Raw genomic sequence first — 23,899 nt, forward strand, 5'->3', positions numbered from 1 at the left:
AGAAGTAAAGTGAATTTTAAGGGTCCCAATATACCTTTGTTTACCTCTTATATTTAGTTTGTGTTAATCCAACTCTTGAAATTATACACGTTCTGATGGAAAACAATTGCCAAAGCTGGTAACTGGCTGTGAGCCACTGCTAGAGAGAACATAAAGGGCTGGACACAATCTTTGGTCTGAACAGATGCTACCGTTCATTCATCCTGGTTGCCCACATTCAGACATAGCCCCTTAAAGCATCCCTTGAATGTATCACTTAAAACTTTATGGTGTCTTGGCATCTCTCTGCCTAAAAATCAGTCAATAGCTTCTGAAAGACATCTGTATCTTCCTAGAAGTTAGGCAGGTGGGATTGTCAAAAACAAAGCAACAGTAGTCATATACAGTGTTTTATTCCTACTACTTTAATCATAGCTACTACTTTAATCATATCAAATTAAAATATTTAATGTGTAATAAGTTGGCAATATAAAAAAAATGTGTTTTTGTTACGGCAAATGCAGTACCTCAGGTATGTCCCTTTACACAGGACTTCAGCGTCTGTGAGGTTAATTTTAGTCAACCTTAACATTTATCGGTAATTTTTTACTCAGTAGCAGGCTGTTGTTTAGCATGCTGCTGGCTTTGCTGTCTCTCTCTCCCTTCCTCCCCTTCTCTCATTTCAGATTATGCTAGTTTTTCCTCAAAGTTTTAAAACTTATCAGCTCCCTCACATTTCATGCATTTGAAAATGAGGCTGAAAAATGAGTGGAAGCCATACTATCTGCTGACTTTTGTATGTATCTGCTGACTCTCTATTTGGCAAGAGTCAGCTTTACCTTTGAGACTTACACTGTGAAGGCTATTAGTGTCTGTTTCCCTTCCTTATAAAGAATGTATCTGTAGTTATTTGCTTTGCTTAAATTAATGCATTACATTTGAACTGCAGAGAACCCATACTGTATATTTTGTCTCTCTAAGCATTATTTGGCATTATAAAAGAAAATATAATTTATACTGCAATTTAAAAAAAAAAAAAAAAATCAGGCTCTTCATTTGAGCTTCCATTAAACATAAGTCTGTGCAAGAACCAATGCTACCACTGCTTTCAAGTTTCAGATTTTCTTCTAACTGTGAAGAGGAGCAAGGAATTAAAACTGCAGAAAAACAGGAAAACCTAACAATCATTCATGTGGCAGTACAGCACACTTCTGTGGATTCCATGGTATTTTTTATACTGCACCTGCTCATCCAAGGTGGCAATATTTATAGTGAGATTTTGAGAAGTCTATTGTTAATTAAGGACTGCGTTCATAACCAAACCAGTGACTGAAAAGCACTGAGCAAGATATTGGTGAGATGGTCTGATGGTAGATACCAATCCCTGCTTCCACTTCCCTTACTGTTAATTAGCTTAACAAGCAAGGATGTGGCAATGCACTCTGAGAGCTCTGAGAGGAAAAGGAGAACAAGGGACTTCAAAGTACAAAAAAATCCAAACCTTAAAAAAAAGTTTTGAGAAAAAGGGCAGTCTTGATTATTTAAAAAACCCCACCTTATAATGTGAACTGTAAGTTAATGTTCATTGTAAGTTGTTTGCACTCTGTAGTCCACCTAAAACCTACGCACGATCTAATTAATACTTGAAAGAGTTTTTAAAGAGTTCATCAGCCCTGGGCTGCTCCTTTACCGAGAAATGCATTTTTCCCAACAAGTATTTGTTTTCTTTAGGCTAAGATAATTTCTGTAATTAGAAGGAAAAAAATATTAGTGATCTAAAAAAGATTCCACAAAAAGAAGTATATTCTAGTCTTTTCAAGCGTTTTAGTTTGGTCTCCCTACTCCTGCTTAGATGAAGATGGCAAATTGGGGGAATGAAGAATTGTGATTCTTCTGGTCATGTGCAACATGCCATGGCTACTGTAAAAGTGCTAGATCTGATTACCATTAGTATATATTATTATATTTGCCCTCTCAGGAAGGAAGACAAATTTTGAAAACGAAACTCTCGCCCTACTAAAAGAGTCAGATCATACTAATTTCTTAACTGTTAAATAAATAAATATCTGAGTTTCTAAAGAAAGGACTAAAAAACTGACAGCACTCTGAAATGGCAATGTAACAGAGCCTTAAATGAAAGGTGGTAGAGAAACAGGGACAGTCAAAAAGAGTAAATGTGAGAAGTTTCTAAACCCCAAAAGATATAACAAATTTATTCCCAATATCACATTCCATATTTTCACAGTAATATTACTCTAACAGATGGTTCTTTAAGCTGTAATTGCCTTTCTTTGCAAGACAATTTGAAACACTTACACCAACACAGCACTGTGTAGAGCATATCATCAAAATTTGGTCCCCTTTGAAAACATCCAATTTTGTGGCATGTTATTAATCATTATGGAACAGAGATACACTATTACTAACGTTTGTACTTTTCACTGAAAATCATGTAGTATTTAATGTTTCATCTATAAAAAGCTGTTGCTTGGAAAAAAAGTGATTACATGACAATCTCATTTTTAAATAAAAGTGCAAGCACTCACTTGTGGGGTAATGCTAAATGTTCAAATACAATGAAAGATTAATAACAACATATTTCTAATGTTTTCTTGCACTAGCAAGTAAGTTCTAAGATTGGTTGTTCTTCAAGACTGTATGGAGCTACTGTAGCAAAAATCAATCAAAGAATAGGTAAGGTTACAAATACAGATTTCCTGGGGTCCTTTAGGCAGAAGTGCCAAAGCTTGGCGAACGTTATTTCATTCATTAAGAAGTTATGCAAAAGTTGTCATCTTTGGTCCACTGTGATCTCTAAGTGAGGAAAGGTTTAATGCCTCAGAGGATGTGGCCTCTGTTCAGCACTTCTGGAGAGCAAATTTATGCAAGGCAGGGGGTATTATGTCTGGGAAAGGACCTCCAGACAGTTCTATAAGTTTTTTTTGTCTACAATATTTTCTTCTCAAGAAACTGTCATCACATCTCAGAGAGACAAGCATCTTTTCAGAACAAAGAATGACTTAATGTCCCTTACTCACTGGAAAAAATCAGAAGTAGCTGAAGTGGCAGACTTAGCTGCAAGTGAAACTAAGAAGTCACAGTTCTCTTCCGAACACTGATTCAGACTATAAGCAAGCCAAAAGTCCAGGGAAAGCTCTAAATCAGATTCTGATCTCATCAATATCAGAGCCCCCATTCAATATTTCAGCCTGTGCAACTGAGATTACTATGTGGACCATCCTCCTTTAACGCCAAAAGCAGCATTATTTTCCAGCATGAATCTTCACAGCATGCCTGTGATATGGACAGGGCTTTGTAATACTGCCAAGTCAAGACTGCTTTCCAAGGTATATTGTTCAAGGGTTTGGGTTTTTTTTGCTGATTTAAAAATTTTTTCAAACTCTTATGGCTTCACTTGTGATCTTGGACCTGTGAAGGATAATAGGTTGGGAGAGTATCACTGCAGACAGACAACTCCTCAGTTCCAAGCTTCAAGTCATCTTGCACTGGCTCGTTTTCACCTTTCAGCGCTGTGCAGTTTCTCAGCTGCAGTTCTTTGGTGAAGCAGAATTCAATCTGACCAATTGTTTGTGCTTTTTCACCCTAGAAACGTACAGGATGAGATCAGCTTGATGATGAGAATAAATCAATTTTTCAGATATATTGTCTTACCTTTAGAATACAATAGTGCTTATTTGTACATCTGCTACTTGAAAAATGTGAAGGAGACACCAAAGGCTTACAGTATATATTTGTCTTTAAGGAGCAAGCAGACATGGAAACACATTCCTATCAACATAATTCAGCAACAGTTTTGGGAAACTGCCTAACTAGTAAGTCTCATTATGAAATGCTGTGGCACCGATTATCTTAGCATTTACCAAAACTGCGCAGTACACAGAAGCTGTTCACCTTAATCATGAACTCTGGCTGAACTCTGTTAATATTGAAGGGTGTGTGTGACCTGAAAGCCACCTTTCATCAACTCTTTTGTAGCAGGGTAGGAACTGAGGCAAAGAAAATTCTCCAAAAAGGAGAAAAGAAACTTGGTTTTATAATAGCTTTTACTGTAAAGAATACAGAAGCAAGTTGTCAAAAGTAGCAGAAATGTAATTTTTGGACTACAGGACAGACTAGGAAGAAAAATATTGGCCATTAATGAGGCAGGCAGGCACAGAAGCCTTCCATGTGGGAAAGAAGATTATACAAAAATCCCTCAGAATGCTCAGGTATGACAAAGTGCATTTGGAAAAAAAAATTGGGTTTGAAACCACTAAACAGGACAAATATATATGTACAAGACAAAAGTAACTGTGGTGAGTTTTTGTTGTTGTTTTGGTTTGGGGTTTTTTGGTTGGGATTTTTTTTGGTTTGGTTTTGGGTTTTTTGTTGGTGGTGTTTTTTTGGAGGTGGTTTGTTTTGTTGTTTTTTTTTTTTTAAAAAAAAAGAAACCTAAGAACACAGCAGGTGTGTAATACGTTTTAAGGTCAAAGTAGCCCCATAATGCACTTCAGGCATCGACACTTCTGGAACTCTGAAAAGGGCTATCTTTAAGTAACTGGGGTGTACTTTTTCCTTTCTATTACCCATTAGCTTCAGCTGTTCAGCACAGAAGACTCAAACTGTAAATTACCTTCACATAATTTAAACAGTGTCCCAATTGTACTAAAAGCAATGGCAAAACTACAGTGAACAGAGCTGGAAACTGGGATTTTTGTTAGGTCTGTATTTCTTCAACATCAAGTAGTGGGTGAGTGTGCAACCCACATTCAACTCATTCCTCTGTTGCTTAAAGTAACATAAAAATACATTTTAAAAACAAGTGTAACCTAGAATTCTTTTTCACACGAAGAAACATCTGAGTATAAAAACCTCAGAGCACTACTGAAGCAAATGAGCTGACAACAGAGAAGCTATTAAACTCCAACAGCAACTGTATGCTGGCAAGTTTTCATAGAATTGTCATCTGTATGGGCAATAATTCTGTCAAGTGTTTTGTAGTAAGCCATTTTTATCAAGCTGAGATAATAAAGAACTACTCATAAGAGGGAAAGCTATCTTGTGGGTTTGGTTTTCTGTTTTCTTTTTGAATTAAAAGTGGAGTAACCTAGCTGAAAAGTTAAAAAACAGCTATGCAGCCTAACCATGTAACTGTTAATAATACTATTTTGTTCCTTCAAAGGCATTTTTGGTTCAGATATGGCGACCTGATTTTACGCTCTAACACGCTGTCTCTGCATACCACATTCTTTACGAACTGTGATTCACAGTAAACATGGGCAAGGAAAAGTAGAAAGAAATGGAAATTTTAGCCATCATGGCTCAGAAGGAAAGACTATGGTCATCCTGAACCACAGTGAAGGTCAAAAGGCCTTTTTATACCTTTTTAGGTAGGGGGTTTTGAGAACAACTTCAGAGACAAGCCTCTGAGCTGCTTTATTTCTGAAGGATTCTGTCCACTAACTTCTTCATGCAGGACACATGATCCATGCCCAGTGAAGGGAAGACTGCTGTTAACAGGCAATACCCTTGTCAAGGCGAGCAGTCACTGGTTCCATTCACCTCACTCTTGTTGGTTCTAGTAATTCACCCTATGGCAATTAAGCTTAAGCAGAAGTGGAAAGTACTGAGCTACAGCAATACCAGCAAGGTGGTTACAGCATTCCTGCATAAGATGCAGGTTCAAATCTTTTAAGACAAAGACCTTTAAAACCCAGTGCTCCCACTTTCTGGGTAAGTGTGCTAACAGCAAAGTTCTTAGATAAAAAATGGACATTTCCCCCACTAACAATATTTCTGCATTAAGAAAAGGCTGTGGCAACAGTAACATAAGCTGAACTCAGTAGTGCCAGTAAGCAAGCAATATTTTTATGAACTCAACTCCAAGAATCGAGCAATAGCTAGTCTGCAAAGAGCTGTACAAGCAAGGAACACCCAGATCTAAGTGTTGCCATGCTGAGGATTTTTCACTCTATTTATCAAAAAAGAAAAGCAAAAAAAGTGCTTTTTTTAAAAAAAAAATTGGTTTTTTGTTTGGTTTTGGAGGATTTGGGGAGTGTGTGTTTGGGATTTTTACCTCTTCTGGAGGAAGACATTGGATCTTTGGCATTACACCGTAAAATCTTGTAAGAGCTTCCTTTATGGCAGTCATCTGAAAAATTAAAAAGCTTATATAAATTAATAAGTCACTTCCAACAGCTCCCACACAGTTCACAAAAACTTTTAGATAAAACACAACCTTAAAGAATTACACAATTAAAAAAAGATCACTTATTCTCTAGAAATTACTTGCCTCCTGACAAAAAAAAAAAGTACCCGCACATGATTTTGTTTTATAAAAGATTGCCTCTTACCTGGTAATATGAACTGCTTGGCTTTATCCCAGCTTTCAGAAGACAACTGAAACAAAGATAAAACATTTTTCCATGGTTCCTGTATGCAAACATAACTTCATAATCATTAGGTAAATAGATAATTTTAGTGAGAACTTGACAAGCATTACAGCAATGGGGAGCAAGGGAAACTTGCCTTCCTTCCACCCTCTACCAGGCCTAGGAAAGCTTCTCCTTTTCTGAAAGGTCACTTCCCATCCAACACAGCAGGGTGAGGAAGAACCCTCTCCCCCATTTAAACTGAGAAAGTGGGAGAGTTGAGTCTTCACACACAACAGGGAAAAAGGGCAACATTACTTTGTAATTTGTGGGACCTTCAGAATGCTCCACTGAGAACCAATTAGGACATGCAGTTTAATTGCCACCTTCTCCCTGCCTTGAACCATACCCCTGTGCTCCGGCCACCGGGAGGGGGTAGAGGCAGACTTGTGAAGCTGCTCTAGGCACCCTCATGTTCCAACACAGGGTGGGCTTGCTGGGCTGGGAGGCGCACAGCTCACTGGGAGAGGGACACGGTGCATGGATCTGGATCAACATCAATGTCAGGGCAAGCAACATTTCCTAACAAGTATGTTTTTGAAGAGGAAAGGTCATTATCATAAGAGAAACAAAGTAACTCTCAAGAACCTCTAGCCTATATACCCCTTCCTTTAGATTTGGCCCTGAGGGAAGCCCACACTTCTAAAGCTGACAACAAGATTCAGGACTCAACAGGTGCCAAGTCTCTGAGTTTCAGCTTCTTCTGTAAGGAATGGGAATGTTCAGTATCTTGCAGGATTTAATCCACAAGTGCTGATTATGCTCAACCCTTCCAAGGCTCAGGGGAGATTTAACCCAGCTGACTACAGATCTATCTGTCTGTCAATAGTTATTTGACTCTGGATAAGGAGCCTGCATAATGTTGTCTTATTAATAATTTCCTTTTTGGAAACAATCTTTTAATCACTAACACTACTTTTTCCCATCAAGTATAAATGAAATACAGTGAGAACATTAGCAGTCTTTATTCTTTTCAGTAACGATTAATTTAATTATGTTCATTTTTTACAATTGAGAATATGCTCTGAGCAATTCATTTCAACACGTTTCAGTCTATTCTTTTTCAGTGTTACACATGCTGATACAGAGTCACATAATTGGTCACTGTGCCATCTGTTAAATGTTTTAGTCACACCATCACAGCTACTCAGGCAAATGACTTCTCAGACATTATTAATGTTAACACTACATATGACATGCTCTTAAGCACTGTGTCTAGAAAAATCTCAGTTTTACAAGACACCTACAAAAATAGGAGGGGGGTGGGAGAAAGATGCATTTCCTTTGTGCATATGCAAAGTGAATGAGACTGTTAGGAGCTTGCTTGGGCAAGATACTGACAGAACATTTACAGGATTTTTAAAAAAAATTGTTTTAAAGATACATTCCTAGATAAAGAAGAACTTATTTCCTCTCTCAGATACTGTCATCTTATATAGAGAGACAATTCCCAGTTAACAAATCTGAGTCAAACATTCATCCACCCATACCAATCGCTGATCAGGAAAGGACTCTGGCCTTCTGGCATTCACCTGCAGCCAGAATGTGTACATACAGCACTTGGACAAACCACAACATTCCCATCAAGATTTTGTATTTGGAATGGCCAGTGCTTTGGAACCATGAGGAGGAATCAGCTCCTAGGACAAAGCAAGAGTGTCACATGGGGGCTGTTAGAAATGACAACAGAGGGCTGCCTGCAGTGACTGAACACTGCCCCTTAGGACATGCTCTCTTACTGTTACATCTCAGCTTTAACCCAGGATGTTCTGCACAATTTTGCCTTGCAGCTTGTCCTTTTCTCTGAGCAGAGTACTATCTTTCTGAAAACAAGTGTTTGGATTTCAGTACAACTCAGAAGTTTGGGGTATTTGTCACTTGATTCAGAAGTTTACAGGTACCATAGCCAATACAGCTTCTCAGAATTTACTGTCTCACATTGTCTAAAATGTGACAACACTGCAAAGAACACTGCTGGCTTATCAGACTCTGAAGTGACCAGACACATGCTCTCAGAGTAGACAACCCTTCTGAACTCCAGTACTAAAATTAATTTATGCTAATACTCATTTCCCCTCTGCCATCAGATTTTTAGACTTTTTTTTTTAAGGATAGATTTGAAACTTTTCAAAACTGTTTGAAATAAGAGGCAGACCACTGAGTTCATTTACATACCTGTTAAGATCAACATGCTGGTAGAGTTCTAAGGCCTTTCCAAAGTATTTCTTCTGAGAATTAAGAACCTGAAGCGTGGCTGCACATGTGCCATGTTTCTCCCACTCATGTTTCCTTTAGGAAGAAGGCAAAATTTAAGTTTTAGAAAACACTATCTGCAGATATATGTGTTGCACAATCTAGTCAATATACTTAAATCAAGTATCTGAAAGGCTACATGTGTAGAGTAGGACAAAAAATACTGCACATGCTAAAAGCAAAACGAAGATCAGTTCCACCATTTCAATTATGGCAACATGCCACTACCACAGCATTCTCTAACCTTACGATGCCTTAAGAACCTCATGGAAAAACAAAAGAAGCACAAGAACAACTATTAGTGACTTAAAATCCTGCCTTTGAATTGTCCATTCATATTTAAAAATTCATTTTTTTCTTAAGGAATGAAAATACTTTAAAATAAGTTATGTTTGTATCTAGCAAAATTCGTATACTACTTCTGAACAGAGAATGAATGAAGAAACTGTGGTGTCAAGAAATTTGAGGCAGGGGAGAAGACATGTTACTGGAAGGTTTTCACCATACATTCCCAAATTTAGCCTTGTAGAGAGTTCTCATCTTGGCTGTAACACTCGACTACACTTCAAGTGAATTGCCTGGATGAGTCCTCTTTACTTGGGCCAAAGAGCAGGTCTCCCAACAAGGGATTTGAAATTACTGATGACAAAAGAGACCACAGTTTTAAAGAAAATGGAAGCTCTTTTAGGGTTAAATTTAGCAAGAGATATTGAGCAGCTCACTTGGATCAGAAGCAGACAATAGTAAAATCCAAAGGACTTACACAGCAGTGAACTAGAGGCAAAGCTTTGCATATAGGATGACAATTTTCCTCTAGGGAATATATGCATGCATGTGTGCAAAACCAATGTTAAAGTATTGTGCCTGTTGATACCAGAAAGCCGGTTGAAGAAAAACTCTCCGAGACTCAGAATCAGAGCTTTAGAAAGCATGCATTCTTTATTGCAGCACTGAGTGCACAGGGGATCGCTCCTCCACAAGCGTGCACACCAAGCCCTTTAGATTTACCACTTAAATGCAGGTACCTTATACCTATTCATAGGATTGCACAACACAAACATACATATTTACTATTAAGGTGTGGTTAGTCCAAAAAACTTTATCAGCAGTTTTAAAACAACCATGTCACTCTTCTGCCTGCGCATCGCTTCCAGGTGGTGGTCTTCGGGGGTCTTCAGGAGGAAGGCCAGTAGTCTTCCTCGTCACCTTTTCCCCAATTTCAAAATTGCCAGCCCCTAAAAGCCAGACTCCTCTGACTAAATCCTTCGTTGCCCACCTTATCTCAAGTGTGATGTCTGTTATCTTCTGTTGCCAGGGCCTGGGCCTAATCCTTTGGGTCATACAATGCACATTATCTTCTGTCACCATGGTTCCACATCTTCTGTCCTTGGGGCCTTTATCAATGTTTATGCAAGTTTCTTTCTTCGTTCCTACAGCTCAGAAACTCCTTAGCTTAAACAGGCAACTCTTAGGCCTACTACAACCATCTTACTAATTATGTACCAAATTTCTTAACATTTCATATATCACTGTTTTTTGAAGGTTTTTTGTTGTACTTGCATTAAGTGTCCTGCTGTTTCCAGGAAGAAGGCAGAAATAGAGGGCCAAAGATCTGATGGTGCTCAAGAGCATATTATTGCTAACATGGAATCGCTATTGGAGTGGTTTGGTTCAGTTCACACTGATCACAGGGCCATGGGGATCCCAAAGGAAAATACACAAAGCTGCCCATAGACAGTACCTATGCATCATCAGCTGTGGCAAGCCAAGAATACACCAGGATCAAGTTTTTTTTAATCAGTCCTGTGAGCTTCCAAAATGGAAAGCTACTTTAGAATCACTACAAAACAATTACTGAAACTTTAAAATTACACTCTTGACAGTGTTACTTTATTTTGCAGCACAGCCATGTGGGAAAAAAAAAAAAAAAGATGCAGATACAGCTAATTCTGACCATTCAGCACAGGCCTATGAAAGTTCACCTTCACATTCTCTATTTAAATGCAAACTGAAGCAGTTAGGAAATGTTGAAGATGCAGGTACCGGGGAATAACATAAAATATTTTGTTTAGAAATCAAAAGAATTAATGTCTCAGCATTATTCACCAAGACACATTATCCTTTACCTAGACCATAATAAGACAAGGTAATTCCACTTGAGCCTCAGCTCACAGCTGGGTGGAATGTGGGTACAGAACACAGCTGCCTGTATTCATAAAGGTCACCCATCCTTCTGTACTTCTCATTCCCTTAAGCTAGGCAGTAGCACAGAGCACATATGCTAGCTGTCAAGAACTTGGTTGAACATTTTTTCCTCCTTGTAGGACACAAGCACTTTGGCAGGCACACAGGAGTGGGGCTTGCAGCATCAGATTGGATTCTACTATATAACTTGTCCTTCATTTCCTCTATGGTACTGCTAAGAATAAATGTATACCTCAAAGCTAAATCCTACAAGTCTCAGGGGGCTGCAGAAATGCAAAGGAATGAAATTGGCACAATTCAGCTGTGTGGAAAGGAAGCTGAAACTCAAAGAGATTTTGCTTCCTGTTATGTACAAGGACAGAGTTCCCCCAAGCACAAAGTCATGCACATGTGACAGACAAAATCGAGAATGTATAAGGTAAATCCAAGGATTATAGAAATCACCCAGCTCAAAGACAGGCTCATTATTAGGGTAGGAACAAAGAAAGTCTGTAAAGCACAGCTGCAAGTGCTGCCACAAAATGTAGAAGGGACGCTCAGCTGTCCTATAGGCTAACACTGATGCCTTCTTCTGTACCATATGTATAAACTCATCCTAAAGGGAATTTTCTTGGTCAAGAAATTTTTGTTTGGTCAAAAAAATTATTAATTACTATAAAGGGATGATTTCAGTTAATAAATTTTGAGCTATAAAGCACACAACCCTTCATCCTATATTAAGGCATTCTATCCTGTCCAGTTCAAACTCTTGGATGGCAATTGTCACAGTCTGTAAATTAACAAGGCGAACAGAGATCTGCAGTTGTCTTTACAGAAGTACTCACAGCCATATTAAAATCACCAGGAAGATTTCTTACCTCCTCTTTTAAGCCAGGGCTACAGTTAGAGGTAAAGCCAGGAAGAAACATACTACACAATTATAGCAGTCTTGGAAAAATGGTAATGTCATATGCTAAGATATTCAGTATCCATTTTGCTTGTCACTGCTCATGGTCTTTACCTAATTAAGATGCCTTTAGTCTACAATGAAAATTGCGAACAGTCAGTTATACTTTCAGATTCTTTTTTCTGCTCTATTGGGATTTTTATGCTATAGGTTTTTTTTTTTTAATTTTGAAGTATGCTATTTTAACTGAAGGGAGAGGTACAATGGGATCTTACTGGCTTTCCGTTGGCTTAAAGCTTGCATTTACAAAATCTGCAGTTAGAGCTGCCAATTACAGTGCACTTGTCAACTTACTGAAAGGGAATGAATTACTCTGTCAATCAAAATATTAGTGTTATAACCTCACTTTTGTATTGCTTTTATGATATTTCTATTTCCAGGTATTGAAATGAGTGCTATTTGCCAGCCTTGAAGTGAAAGGGAAAAGGTTTAGATTGTATCAGTTCATACTTGCTACCTACCAAAATATCTCTGTTAGTAAATAAGGACTGGTATGCAGCTGTTTTTATGAGCAGGTAGGTGGTCAGGGCATGGGAGGTGCTAGATTTATGGCACATCTTTGTTATTTTAATTCCAGGAACAGTTTAAGGTGGCAAAAAACTTGTGCTACCACAGAAAGAAGCAGTCATGCTCTCCCTGGCACAGTGCAAGAGGAGTGGAGGGAGGAACAAATGAGACCACCATTTTCGACAGTTACAAGTTTAGGTGGAACCATTCCAAGACTCTGAGGACCATCCTTATCCATCAAGTGGTCCATCTGTCAAATCCATGTCTCTTCAATTCAGAGACAAGAATGTCATGCAGGACAGTGTCAAATGCTTTACACAGTACCAGATAGATAATGTCAATTGCTTTTCCTTTATCCACCAGCACTGTAACCCTGTTGTAGAAGGCAACCAAATTTGTCAGGCATTATTTGCCCTTAGTGAAGTCATTTTTGCTGTCACCAATCATCTCCTTGTTCTTCATGTGCCCTAGCATAGTTTCCAGGAAGTTCAACACCATGATCTTGCTGGGCACAGAGATAAGACTGACTGGCCTGTAGCTTCCCAGGTCTTCCTTTTTTTGCCCTTTTTAAAAATGGGGGTGATGTTTCCCCTTTTCCAGTCAGCAGGAACTTCACCAGACTTCCACAGCTTCTTAATACAACAGATAGTGGCTTAGTCACCTCATCTGCCAGTTCCCTCAGGACCCATGGATGCATCTCATCAGGTCCCATGGACTTCTGGACCTTCAGGTTCCTTAGGTGGTCTCAAACGTGATCTTCTCCTACAGTGGACAGTTCTTCATTCTCCCAGTCCCCACCTTTATCTTCTGTGACTTGAGCAGTGTGGCTGGAGCACTTGCCAGTGAAGGCTGAGGCAAAAAAGTTAAGTACCTCAGCCCTCTCCATATCCTGGGTAATCAGGTCTCCCGTCTCCTTCTGGAGAGGGCCCACATTTTCCCAATCTTCCTTTTATCACCAACATACCTATAGAAGCTTTTCTTGTTGCCCTTGACATCCCTGGCCAGATTTGGCCTTCCTAACCTGATCCCTGCCTGCTCAGATATTTTCTCTTTATTCCTCCCAGGCTACCTGTTCTTGCTTCTACTCTCTGCAGGCTTCCTTTTTGTGTTTGAGCTTGTCCAGGAGCTCCTTGTTCATCCATGCAAGCCTCCTGGTGTTCTTACCCGACTTCCTCTTTGTCAGGATGCATCGCTCCTGAGCTTGGATAAGGTGATACTTAAATATTAATCAGCCTTCTTGGGCCCCTCTTCCCTCCATGGCTTTATCCCGTGCTACTCTGTGAAGCAGATCCCTGAAGAGGTCAGTCTGCTCTCCTGAAGTTCATGGAATACAAGGGGCTACAATGATTCAATGCATCCTATTTTTCCATTTCTTCATCTGTGAGAAAGCACAACATTTCTCAAGGCCAGCAACAGTGTGAAGCTAGCTAGCTAGGAAGAGGAGTGGCCTGGAAGCTGCTCTTGCAGCTAGCTGTGACATCCCAGGAGCACTACTGCTATTCACATTTAATGTATTAGAAGCAGCTGCTTCTCCTCCCTGGGGACAAAGGGAAGAAACACATTCTCTCTCTCTCACTAAGTTTCATTTCTCCAAAACCTCTGCCATAGCCCTCTCTTCAACAGCTGCATTTTGCAGGTGCTTTAACAAGAAAACAGGTTTATTTTGTAAATGGCACTGACAAGACACACTGCTTTCAGTGGCCTCCCAGACACATGAGAACATGTACAACATCTCACCTGAAGAATTACTAACTCGGACAGATATTTTAAATAAAATAATATCCAAAATACTTTTTAGGTTTTATCGTACTCACCAGAACTGGGTGCGATTCAGAGATGAATGAAGCACATCAGGCCAATAGTGTCTCATGTCTGACATAAGATCCTAAAAATGTCACAGTCAGTAAATGCACCTACAGTACTGAAAAGCTGTTTCTTACACAATCTACATATATTGATACGTTTTCTAGAACTGAAGCCTTATCTTTCAACATCCCTAACTGAAATATTTAGTCTCAGAAAAAGGTCTTTCTCCTCAATATTCAGAAAATGCTGTCACTGGAAGAAGCAGGTAGGTAGAACTATCCAAATATCTGGATGTATTAATACTGACACGCTACCTCAAAGTAAGACTTAGCTTCAACTGTCCCTGGAGTAGTTGTTGAATCCTGCAGCTTTTCACTTTTGTCAGCTCAAACTTCCTATCCCTGTTCACAACACATCTGAATGAAATACGGAATTTTTTTGAATCTATATATATTAAAAAAAGAGACTAATAAAAAACCTAATGCCCTGGGAGAAAAAACAGAAAAAAAAATATACTTTGAACTCTTATTTAATGTGTTCTGGCTTTGTAGCAGAAAGTGGAAGAGAGAACATGGACTGACTGTAACCTCTTTTTCACAGGTACTTTTTGCCACTGCAGATCCACCACCTATGTCCTCTAGGGTTTTTTTAAGCAGGATGCAGCTGAACCACACATCTATAAAATCAGGTACGAACAGCTGCTCAAGATCACAAGTACTGCAACTCCAAGTATTACCAGAAGCACCTAATAAATTTGTGAAGTCCTTAAAAGAAGATATTTTCCAGCAAACACTGAGAGTGATACATTATAAGCTACAGATTTTGCATATAGGATGTGCAAAAGTAATTGCACTTAGCCCTGCTTGGTATATTTTGTTTTAAATACCTTAATCTCGGTGACATTGAAATGCCATGTCCTATTACACTCTTCGGTTTTGTCAGGCCTAGGGAAGCAAAATAAAAGTGAAAAAAGAGGTCTCCTAACTCCCTAATGTTAACTAGCATGATTCTATTCTATATCATTAGCTTGAATTTTAAATACGCAAAATTATAGCTAGAGATTTTATTTAAAAATGCAAGTAACCCATCAGCATCTACAGAGTTTTAGAAGTAAAAATTCAAGACATTAATTATGGCCAAAACATTCCCCATGCAGAAGCTCTTCATCAGGTCCTCCAGTCCCTCTCACTCTGTGTAAAAGACATACAGGTGGAATAAATGATATGGAAGGATCTTGCATAAGATGTCACTAATGACACTGACCTCCTTGACCACTGCACCAAGCAATGACTCTGCAAGTATCATCAAGACACCCGCTGCAAATCTAGACATAATGCTGTTCACCGTTCCAACACATATAGCTTAAACTCCTGTACTGAATTTTTCCCTGTATTTCTCAGAAAAACTTTTGAATGGCTGCTATTGGCACCAGTTCCAGTGAGTTGATTCTTCTGAAGCAAATCAGTTTCTCAACTTTTGCAGTATTTGTATTAAGGTACTTAAAGCCACAAGCAGTCATGAGACATTAACAAATTCTGTGTACTCAGGGAAGGAAAAAAAAAAAAAAAAAAAGAGGGGAAACCATACTTCCCTTTCTGTATGAGAACATTACTGATCTTACAAGGAGATATATAAATAAAATGCTCATGTGGCAAGAGGATTTCAGGAGGTCAGTGAGTCATGAGATACAGAAGTGTATCTCAGTTTTATACCAAACCATAGGGTTTTGACTTCCAACAAAATGAAAGCTTTTGTGTCAAGGAATCCTAAAACCAGTTATATTAAACTCTCTCTCTCTCTCAGAAAAAAAGCACTAAACATCCTGGTACAAAACTTGATTTCCTTTTCAGACTAAAATAAAAACATTCTGTGATCATACCACAGTCCATGGATTGTCCAGTACTCTGGAGGGTCTTGACAATCATTAGCACTCATCTGTGGGAAAAAAAAACCACCCAGAATATTTGTTATATGTGTCCAGGGATAATTGCTTAGAAGAAAAAAAAAAAAAAAAAAGCTCATTCACTGGTGGTCCAAGGCTCTAGTGAGACGTGAGAGCTTCTGCTTGCCCAAGTCAGGAACTCGGGAATTCCCATTACTTGAAGCTGTCATGGATTGTGTCACTTCGCAGAGACCAACTGACATTAAAATTATGAAGCAGATCAAGTATCAGAGGGCATCCTGAACAGGCAGTGTAAAAAGAAGACAAAGGACAGGTTCTGACATAATAGAAAGTGTCCTGATCCATGCTAAATGAATGGAGCTAAATCTCTGTTTATCATATGCCAGCTAGCATCTTTCTGTGTTTTTCTCATCATCAAATCTTTTCAAGGAGTGCAGAGTCATTACAATAAAAAACATCAAAATAAATATTAGACAAGCACACAACCATCTTTCAGCATCCAGGAGTAGTTGTGTTGTTGTATTAAAAGAGAAAAAACACCAAGAAGAGATTAAATAGGTTGCTTATTCCAAAATAAATTTTTTTTTTAAGATTTTGATTTGAGGAACAAGGGAATGGAGAGAAGGGGAAAGACTATACATACTCCTACAAAAAAAAGTCTCCAGTAAAAACTTTTGAAAATGCAGGAGAAATAGCCTACACATTAATTATTGATTAGAGCAGAGTACACATTCCTGAACAAAACCAAAAAAATCCATGTGCAGACATCACAGAATACTATTACTGTATTTTCCCTGATTATTCTGCTTAGTAATTACGTCTCTTTTTAGTAAACACTTTTTGCCATTAAATAACAACATCCTCAGACTTTCTTTCTCCATAATAATAGCTTTTCTTTTCAGCTCTGCATCTTGTCTTAATTATGCCACAATGCCTTTTATGTGATGCCAGAGCAAGAGCAGAGAGAGGCCTGTAATCTCACTAATTGCCTTCCACATGCTACAGGCCAGCAGTAGCAAAACTGCAAGCTCTGCAAGACTTTCTTGTTCTGTGCCCATTTCCTTTCTCTCCTCTCTTGTGACCAGTAATAGAAGCAATTAAACCCAGCAACAGCATTTTCCCTGAAAGGATATTTTCAAGAAATACACCTAAACAATATTGTTCTTGTCATGACACAAGCTTTGTGCAGCTGCAAGAGTTGAGCTATCCAGCCCAAAATACACCATATTAATAGCCAGCAGCTAATGCATCATCCCCTGAAAAGCACTCTTGACAGCGAAACAGCTTGCTCAACCAAGGGTGGTAACAAGAACTGTGCAAACCGCACTCCTTATCCAAACTTTAACTGCAGTTCTCAGACATGCTAAAGGAAAGAGTATTTTAAATTTTGAATATGTTCTCTCATATCATGGCACTAACCTTATTAACAGTTTCTTCTACACATTTCATCAGGCTCTTGGTAGTGTGTGCTGGCAGAACTGTGAGGTCAATGCAACCTACAACGCATTAGTTCACACTTTGTGTGCTTTGGCCAGCTTCATTCATCCTCCTTCTTAATTCTAGCCGTAATATCTTCCAATGTTCGTTATAAATCAGTATCATAAAATGAGCAAACGCTAATCTGAGAAACTGAGTACCCATGCTGCTTCTGCAAAAACACTTCTTGACAGCCTTCCTGTTTATCACATATTGATCACTGAAGGACTAATTCAACCTTGGGCAACCATTGACTCGAAACGGTTACAAATGTATATTTTCAAGTACCCTGAAAAGCCTTCTATATCTAGATTAATTTGAAAACGGAACATTGTTTTCCCCTGTTTTAAAGCAATCACATATTCAAACCAATCCAAACTAACCAGACATGGTCTGTAACACTGAGAAAAGTGCCAGTAAGCCTTTACAGCACCCACCATGCTGAGAGGGAATGCTGCAGCAGAGAGATTAGCCTATTTGTAACAGCAAGACATCAAGCAAAGAGTAGCTGCCAGGAACGTGGAAGCTTCTTTCACCTCTGAAATGTCAAAAAGTGAAACACCAAACTGTCATGAAGTGTTACCTGTAGATCTGCCCAAGTTACAAATCCCCTGGTACAGCAGCTTGCACATAGAAGAGGGTAGTGCTACCAGATCACATACAGATACACCAGGTTTGAATATAAAGGTAGTTTCTGCGAAGTGAAATATTTAATTCTGCTCTTCCTTTCAGCCTCTCTAAGTAGGCCATCATCAATTTTAAGTGTTATTTTGTAATGAAACATCATGACTGCTATGAAAAACCCTTGTTTTTGAAACTGTGAAGAGTTCAGCTCTTCAATTTCTCTCCCTCAAATAGTGTGGAATTATTCCCCTTCCTCCTTCGTCCTACCCCCTGGGGTAAAAACCCATCAATGAACAAACCAAACTGATAAGGTTGCTGAAAAAAATTGGAATGAAGGAAATGAAACAAATTTACTTCTTGTTGAACACCTTTCTGGCACAAGCTGATAAGCTAAAACCTTTCATGCATCAATCCTTACAGAAGATAAAGACCCACAAAAACATCTAAAACCAGACTGTATTCAAAGAAATTGGAAGCACAGATTAAGAATTATCTTATGAGTCACATGGGCATTTTAGAAAAAAAAAACAACCCACAACTTTCCTCTTTCTCCAAAATAGCATATGTCAAGAGCTGGAGTCACTTTGACACACCTAGCTTAATAGAAAAACAAGAAATAAAGGTATTCCCTTCATCTAAGGAACTTTCTGATCTAATGCTAGATCACAACTGTGCACTGCCCTCAGCCACTCTAATTCCTTCTATATTATGTGACTACCTCTATTTTTACCAAAAACAAAGAAAAAATAGCATTTCTAGTCTTCAAGACTTTGCTATAAAATTATTGAGAAAGCCTGAAATTAGTAAACCTTTTCTCTCATATAAAAAAAGAAAAAGTTTAATCTGCTGCTGAACACTGCACTCAAACTTGAATTCAGGCTGTTCTGATCATCAACCCTATTCTGTTGTCCTTTTGTTGATTCTTTCATTTGATCAGCACGCATGTGCAGTAAAAGGCAGATGACAGCAGGGTTTAGGACCTATTTCTTTATCATCCTTCCCATTTTAAACAGAGGAGGAACTGAATAGCCTACAAACTTGCACCGGATTTTCCCCATTTCACAAGGAAACACCCACAGAAGATTTCATCTTTTTACATTTTCCAAGCTGCAAAGGCTGCAATAGCTCTCTTTTTAAGTTGTATTAAAGATCTTCACAACTCCATAAAGGGGAGGGGAAAAATTCCCTCTTCTTGCCCTTAAGTTGCTTCTATTTCCACCTAACAGGATTCACCTTAATTTGTGACCAGAAAGTTTAAGTGTGACAAGAATTACCCACACGAAGTTCAACAAATTGAACCACTGGTATAATTTACTATCGAAACATTAAATTCTTAATCACTTGAGGTCTGTGAATTTAGCTTGGATATTTTTTGTAGAAGACATAGGCACTTTAGGTCAATTAATGGTACTGGAATTTCTAATCACATGATGAGGAAGCACATCTTTTCCTCCTTCACTCTATCACTGCAGCAGTCAGTAGTTAAGTCCTGAGGTTATTTATTGCTTTCATGATACTCACTATTTTATTTTAATAGGTTAGTTTAGAAGATATGATTAGAAAACACTTACTTTCCAGTTTAATTATGCCAGTCACACTCAGTATTAAAAAGCACCAGCTGAACACATACAGTTTAAAGCACAGGAAGAGCTGGGAGATGTGTATTCTCAGATTTCTGGCATGCTGAACTATGCCCACTGAATTTTAGAAAAGATCTTTCAGGCCTTCAAAAGCCTGAAAAACTTTTTGAGCACAGGTATGCAAAAGAGGTAGGAATTAAGATGTAGGTCATCCCCACACCTATACAGAAGACTATGCAGTGAAGCAGTCTGTAAACAGGTTCCTTTACACAGGAAGCATAAACTAGTAAGTAGTTGCACAAAGTAGTGTCTCAAAGGTTTTTTTACATAAATGATATAACGAGTTCTGCGGTTTCCTTCACCCAGCTATTTCTCCTTTCAACATCACGTCAACAGTTTTGAACTGAAGAATGACATTAAAAATACTTCCTCCCTGAAATAACACAGTAATCATATATAAATACACTGAACATGCAGAAGAATATGTGCCTTTAAAAAACCTCACAACTGAATTTGGGAACTTCTCTTACATTAATGTTAGCAAAAAGAAAGCAGTTATGGGAATATAGTTGATATTCTGTTTATTTATATCACTTAGTGATGTGAAACTGAGCAAAAAAAAAAAATCACAATATTATTTTAATTTCAGTTTTTCTTTACTCCTTTGGAATGTTTCTGTCCACCTCTGACTACAGAAGATCGTAAGGAATCAAAGTGTAAGAAAGCCTACATTTTCTGATACTTACTGTCTTCAATTATTCTTTACAATTTCTGTGGAAATTAAAAAAGTTATTTGTCAATTTACCAATAGCACTAGCCTGGAATTAAGACTAGTAGCTAGCATGAATAGACAGTGGGAAAGCTGGTTGATAAGAGGTTTTGTTTGGCTGGTTTGTGGGGTTTGCTTGGTTTTTTTAGTTTGTTTACATCTCATTCATACAAGCAAGGGTTTGCACTGCTACTGACCCTGAACGCCCACTTGTGCCAGGCACTGCAGACTCCTGACCACCACCTCTGCTTGAAGTCAGTGATATTTACTCAACAGAAAATCAGACACAAATTGCATCAAATATGCCCCTATTCACCCTCAAAACCAGGCAAACAAACAAAAAACAGAACAGTGGTCATTCCCTGGTCTCAGTTAGTCATCCACATCTTAGTTTTGTTATTGTTACTTCCCCTCCTCATTTAACTAATGTAAAGTACATTTAGGCAGTATGTGACTTTTGCTGCTACTGCTTTTATACATACTTCCAGAAATAGGAATGAGAAATAAAAAAGTATCTAAAGCACAAAAATTAAGACTTTAATATTGTAACAAATAAATTAAGTCTCCCAGAATCAGGACATTTTTGGGTCCAGAGACATTTGCCCCAAACTGAAGCTTCTCCATTATCTACAGGGTTCTTCACTCTTTTGTCAGTAAATCTCAACACATCGTCCATTTTAAAGTATAGCATATTTTTAACTCAGCTGTATGAGAAGAGGCCTTTGAGTATTTCCAGCATAGGAAAAGCGTTCTACTTATCAGATGGTAGAAGGCATGTAATAGAAAAAAGGACATAACTGGTACACCTTTTAGTTGTGGTTTTGACAGACATATGTTGGAAGGTTGGGTTCACTTTTGTTTCCCACCCCTCAAACACAGAAATGCTCAGACACCTGCCTTAACAGCTTTCTAGCTCTCTCTTTCCTGACTGATCCATATTTGATGGATGATTATTAAAATGTTGGACCCAAAATTACAACGCTAAAACTTGTTATGCAGCAGGCAGTTCAAGTACTAATCTGCCGTCTTCAGTTAGATAGGGCAGGTGAATGTCCTTACAGGGTCTGGTGAAAATCTAGGATTAAGTTTACAACTAACAAGAGATCACAAAATATATAACAAGTGATTAAGGCTCAATGTACAGTATGTCCTATATTGACTATTATATCTGTAACACACAACAATCCTGTGTTGTTTACTGCTACTCTGGAGTGCAGGAAAAATAGCAAAAGTTGCATCAAGATCAGTGAAAGCCTTTATAAAGATATAAGAGCATAAGCAAGATTAAATGCTTGATGGGCTTTGTTCATTTTGTTTTCAAACATTTTTTGTCAAAGGATACCTTTGTTAGGATAAAAACACAAAAATCTCACCTTACATACAGTCACTGGCCAATGATGAGCAAGATACAGCTTCTTCCAGGTATGAGGGTGGTTGTCACTGGAGAAAGACAGACAAAACTATTTTTCCTTAGCATTTTAACAAGAGCAACACCTTCAGCCAGCAGCACTACGCTTACTAGTAAAATGCACTGATTTTAGAGCTGGTTGTTGTTTATGGCTTGTATCACAGTATTTGAGAACTCAAAACACAGCAGGACCAAACTAACAAATCACATAGGAACAACTTACTTAGAAACCTGCTAATACCTCTCACACACTGTTAAACAAATTCAGCTCCTGGCATCCTACCTCCATACTCCTTCTATTTCTTAAATACAAAAGAAATATGTTGTTCTGTTTTATATTTAGGAGAGTGCCTACTGACAAGCTTTTACACTAATAATAATAAAGATATCTTTGTTTAGGATGTTAAAAATCTTCTAATTCTTCTTGATGGGTATATTAGCTGAAAAGAAAGGATACAACATTCTTGGAACTGTAACTACTCTTCTACAAAAGAAAGACTACAACCAACCATAAGCAACGTAGTTGACACTGTAGGAGATCCAATCTGATCTTGCAACTATCTCCAACCTTTCAGATAAAAAAAAAAAAAAATCAGAATAAAAAGTAAAAACCATTATAGTGGGTTTGCATGGCAAGGTTTTGGTAGCAGGGGGCTACAGGTGTGGTGGGCAGCTGCTGTGAGAAGCTGATAGAAGCTTCCTCTGTGTCCGATAGAGCCAAAGCCAGCCAGCTCCAAGACAGACCTGCTGCTGGCCAAGGCTGAGCCCATTGGCAATGGTGGTAGCACCTCTGTGAGAACATATTTAAGAAGGGAAAAAAACCTGCTGGGTAGCCTGCAGCAGAGAGAGGAGTGAGAATATGTGAGAGAAACAACTCTGCAGGCACCAAGGTCAGTGAAGAAGTAGGGGGAGCAGATGCAGCCCATGGGGGGGCAGGCTGTGCCCCTGCACCCATGGAGGTCCATGGTGGAGCAGAGATCCACCTGCAGCCCAGGGAGGACCCCACGCCAGAGCAGGTGGATGCCCCTGAAGGAGGCTGTGGCCCCATGGGAAGCCCACGCTGGAGCAGGCCCCTGGCAGGACCTGTGGCCCCGTGAAGAGAGGAGCCCACACTGGAGCAGATTTTCCATCAGGACTTGTGACCCCGTGGGGGACCCACACTGGGGCAGCCTGTGCCTGAAGGACTGAGCCCCATGGGAGGGACTCCATGCTGGAGCAAGGCACGAGTGTGAGGAATCCTCCCCCAGAAGAGGAAGGAGTGGCAGAGACAGCGTGTGATAAACTGAACCACAACCCCCATCCCCTGCCCCCCTGCACTGCTGGAGGGGAGAAGGATAGAGAAAATCAGGAGTGAAGGTAAGCCTGAGAAAAAGGGAAGGGTGAGGGGAAGGTGTTTTCAAGATTTGGTTTTATTTTTTATCATCCTACTCAAATCTGATTGGTAATAAATGAAACTAATTTCCCCAGGTTAAGTCTGTTCTGCCCGTGAGAGTAATTAATGAGTGATCTCTCCCTGTCCTTATTTCGACCCATGAGGCTTTTGTTGTATTTTCTGCCCCCTCTCCAGCTGAGGAGGGGGAGTGACAGAGCAGCTCTGGTGGGCACCTGGTGTCCAGCCAGGGTCAACCAACCACAATCATAAATCTAAGAAATGCTGACTTTATAATTTTACAGACATTTATTTAAAATACTATGTTTTTAAAATGCTTACTATAAATTAAGTAATTTTTAACATTTAATAAATAATCAACTGTAACAGTCTTAAGGTTACCTAAGGAAGAACTAAAGAAGGAATATCCCATACTTTACAAAAGCACTTGTGTTTCAAAGCCTCTGAGAATAAAAAAAAAATCTGTAATTTAACAGAGCCATCAGTACTATCTTATTCCTACGCAGAGGAAAAACAGAACCTTAAAAATTTTGTTCAAAAACTGTTGGAAGCCTGTATCATGTCTTTGGTACTTCTACAGAGGCATTTTCCACCAGTTAGGAGCAGACCTCTTCTGGATAAA

General features: G+C 38.8%; 1 protein-coding gene across 4 annotated transcripts in view; it reads right to left on the reverse strand.

Annotated features, from left to right (window-relative positions):
- Positions 1–383: 383 nt before the first annotated feature.
- RNASET2 (ribonuclease T2) overlaps positions 384–23,899 on the reverse strand; it is a 30,478-nt gene continuing 6,962 nt past the window's right edge. For 2 of the 4 annotated variants that reach the window (XM_074896656.1, XM_074896655.1), the window contains exons 3-10: positions 21,853–21,939; positions 16,007–16,062; positions 15,014–15,071; positions 14,136–14,206; positions 8,586–8,699; positions 6,333–6,378; positions 6,056–6,130; positions 384–3,582 (exon numbers count right to left, since the gene is read on the reverse strand). In XM_074896656.1, the coding sequence (XP_074752757.1) occupies positions 3,391–3,582; positions 6,056–6,130; positions 6,333–6,378; positions 8,586–8,699; positions 14,136–14,206; positions 15,014–15,071; positions 16,007–16,062; positions 21,853–21,939 (699 nt within the window). In that variant the 3' untranslated portion in view covers positions 384–3,390. The remainder of the gene's footprint in view (positions 3,583–6,055; positions 6,131–6,332; positions 6,379–8,585; positions 8,700–14,135; positions 14,207–15,013; positions 15,072–16,006; positions 16,063–21,852; positions 21,940–23,899) is intronic. The other 2 variants (XM_074896654.1, XM_074896653.1) reach the window with 1 other exon arrangement.

The sequence above is a fragment of the Athene noctua genome, chromosome 1 (genome assembly GCF_965140245.1).
Source record: "Athene noctua chromosome 1, bAthNoc1.hap1.1, whole genome shotgun sequence".
In the NCBI taxonomy this organism is placed as follows: Eukaryota; Metazoa; Chordata; class Aves; order Strigiformes; family Strigidae; genus Athene; species Athene noctua.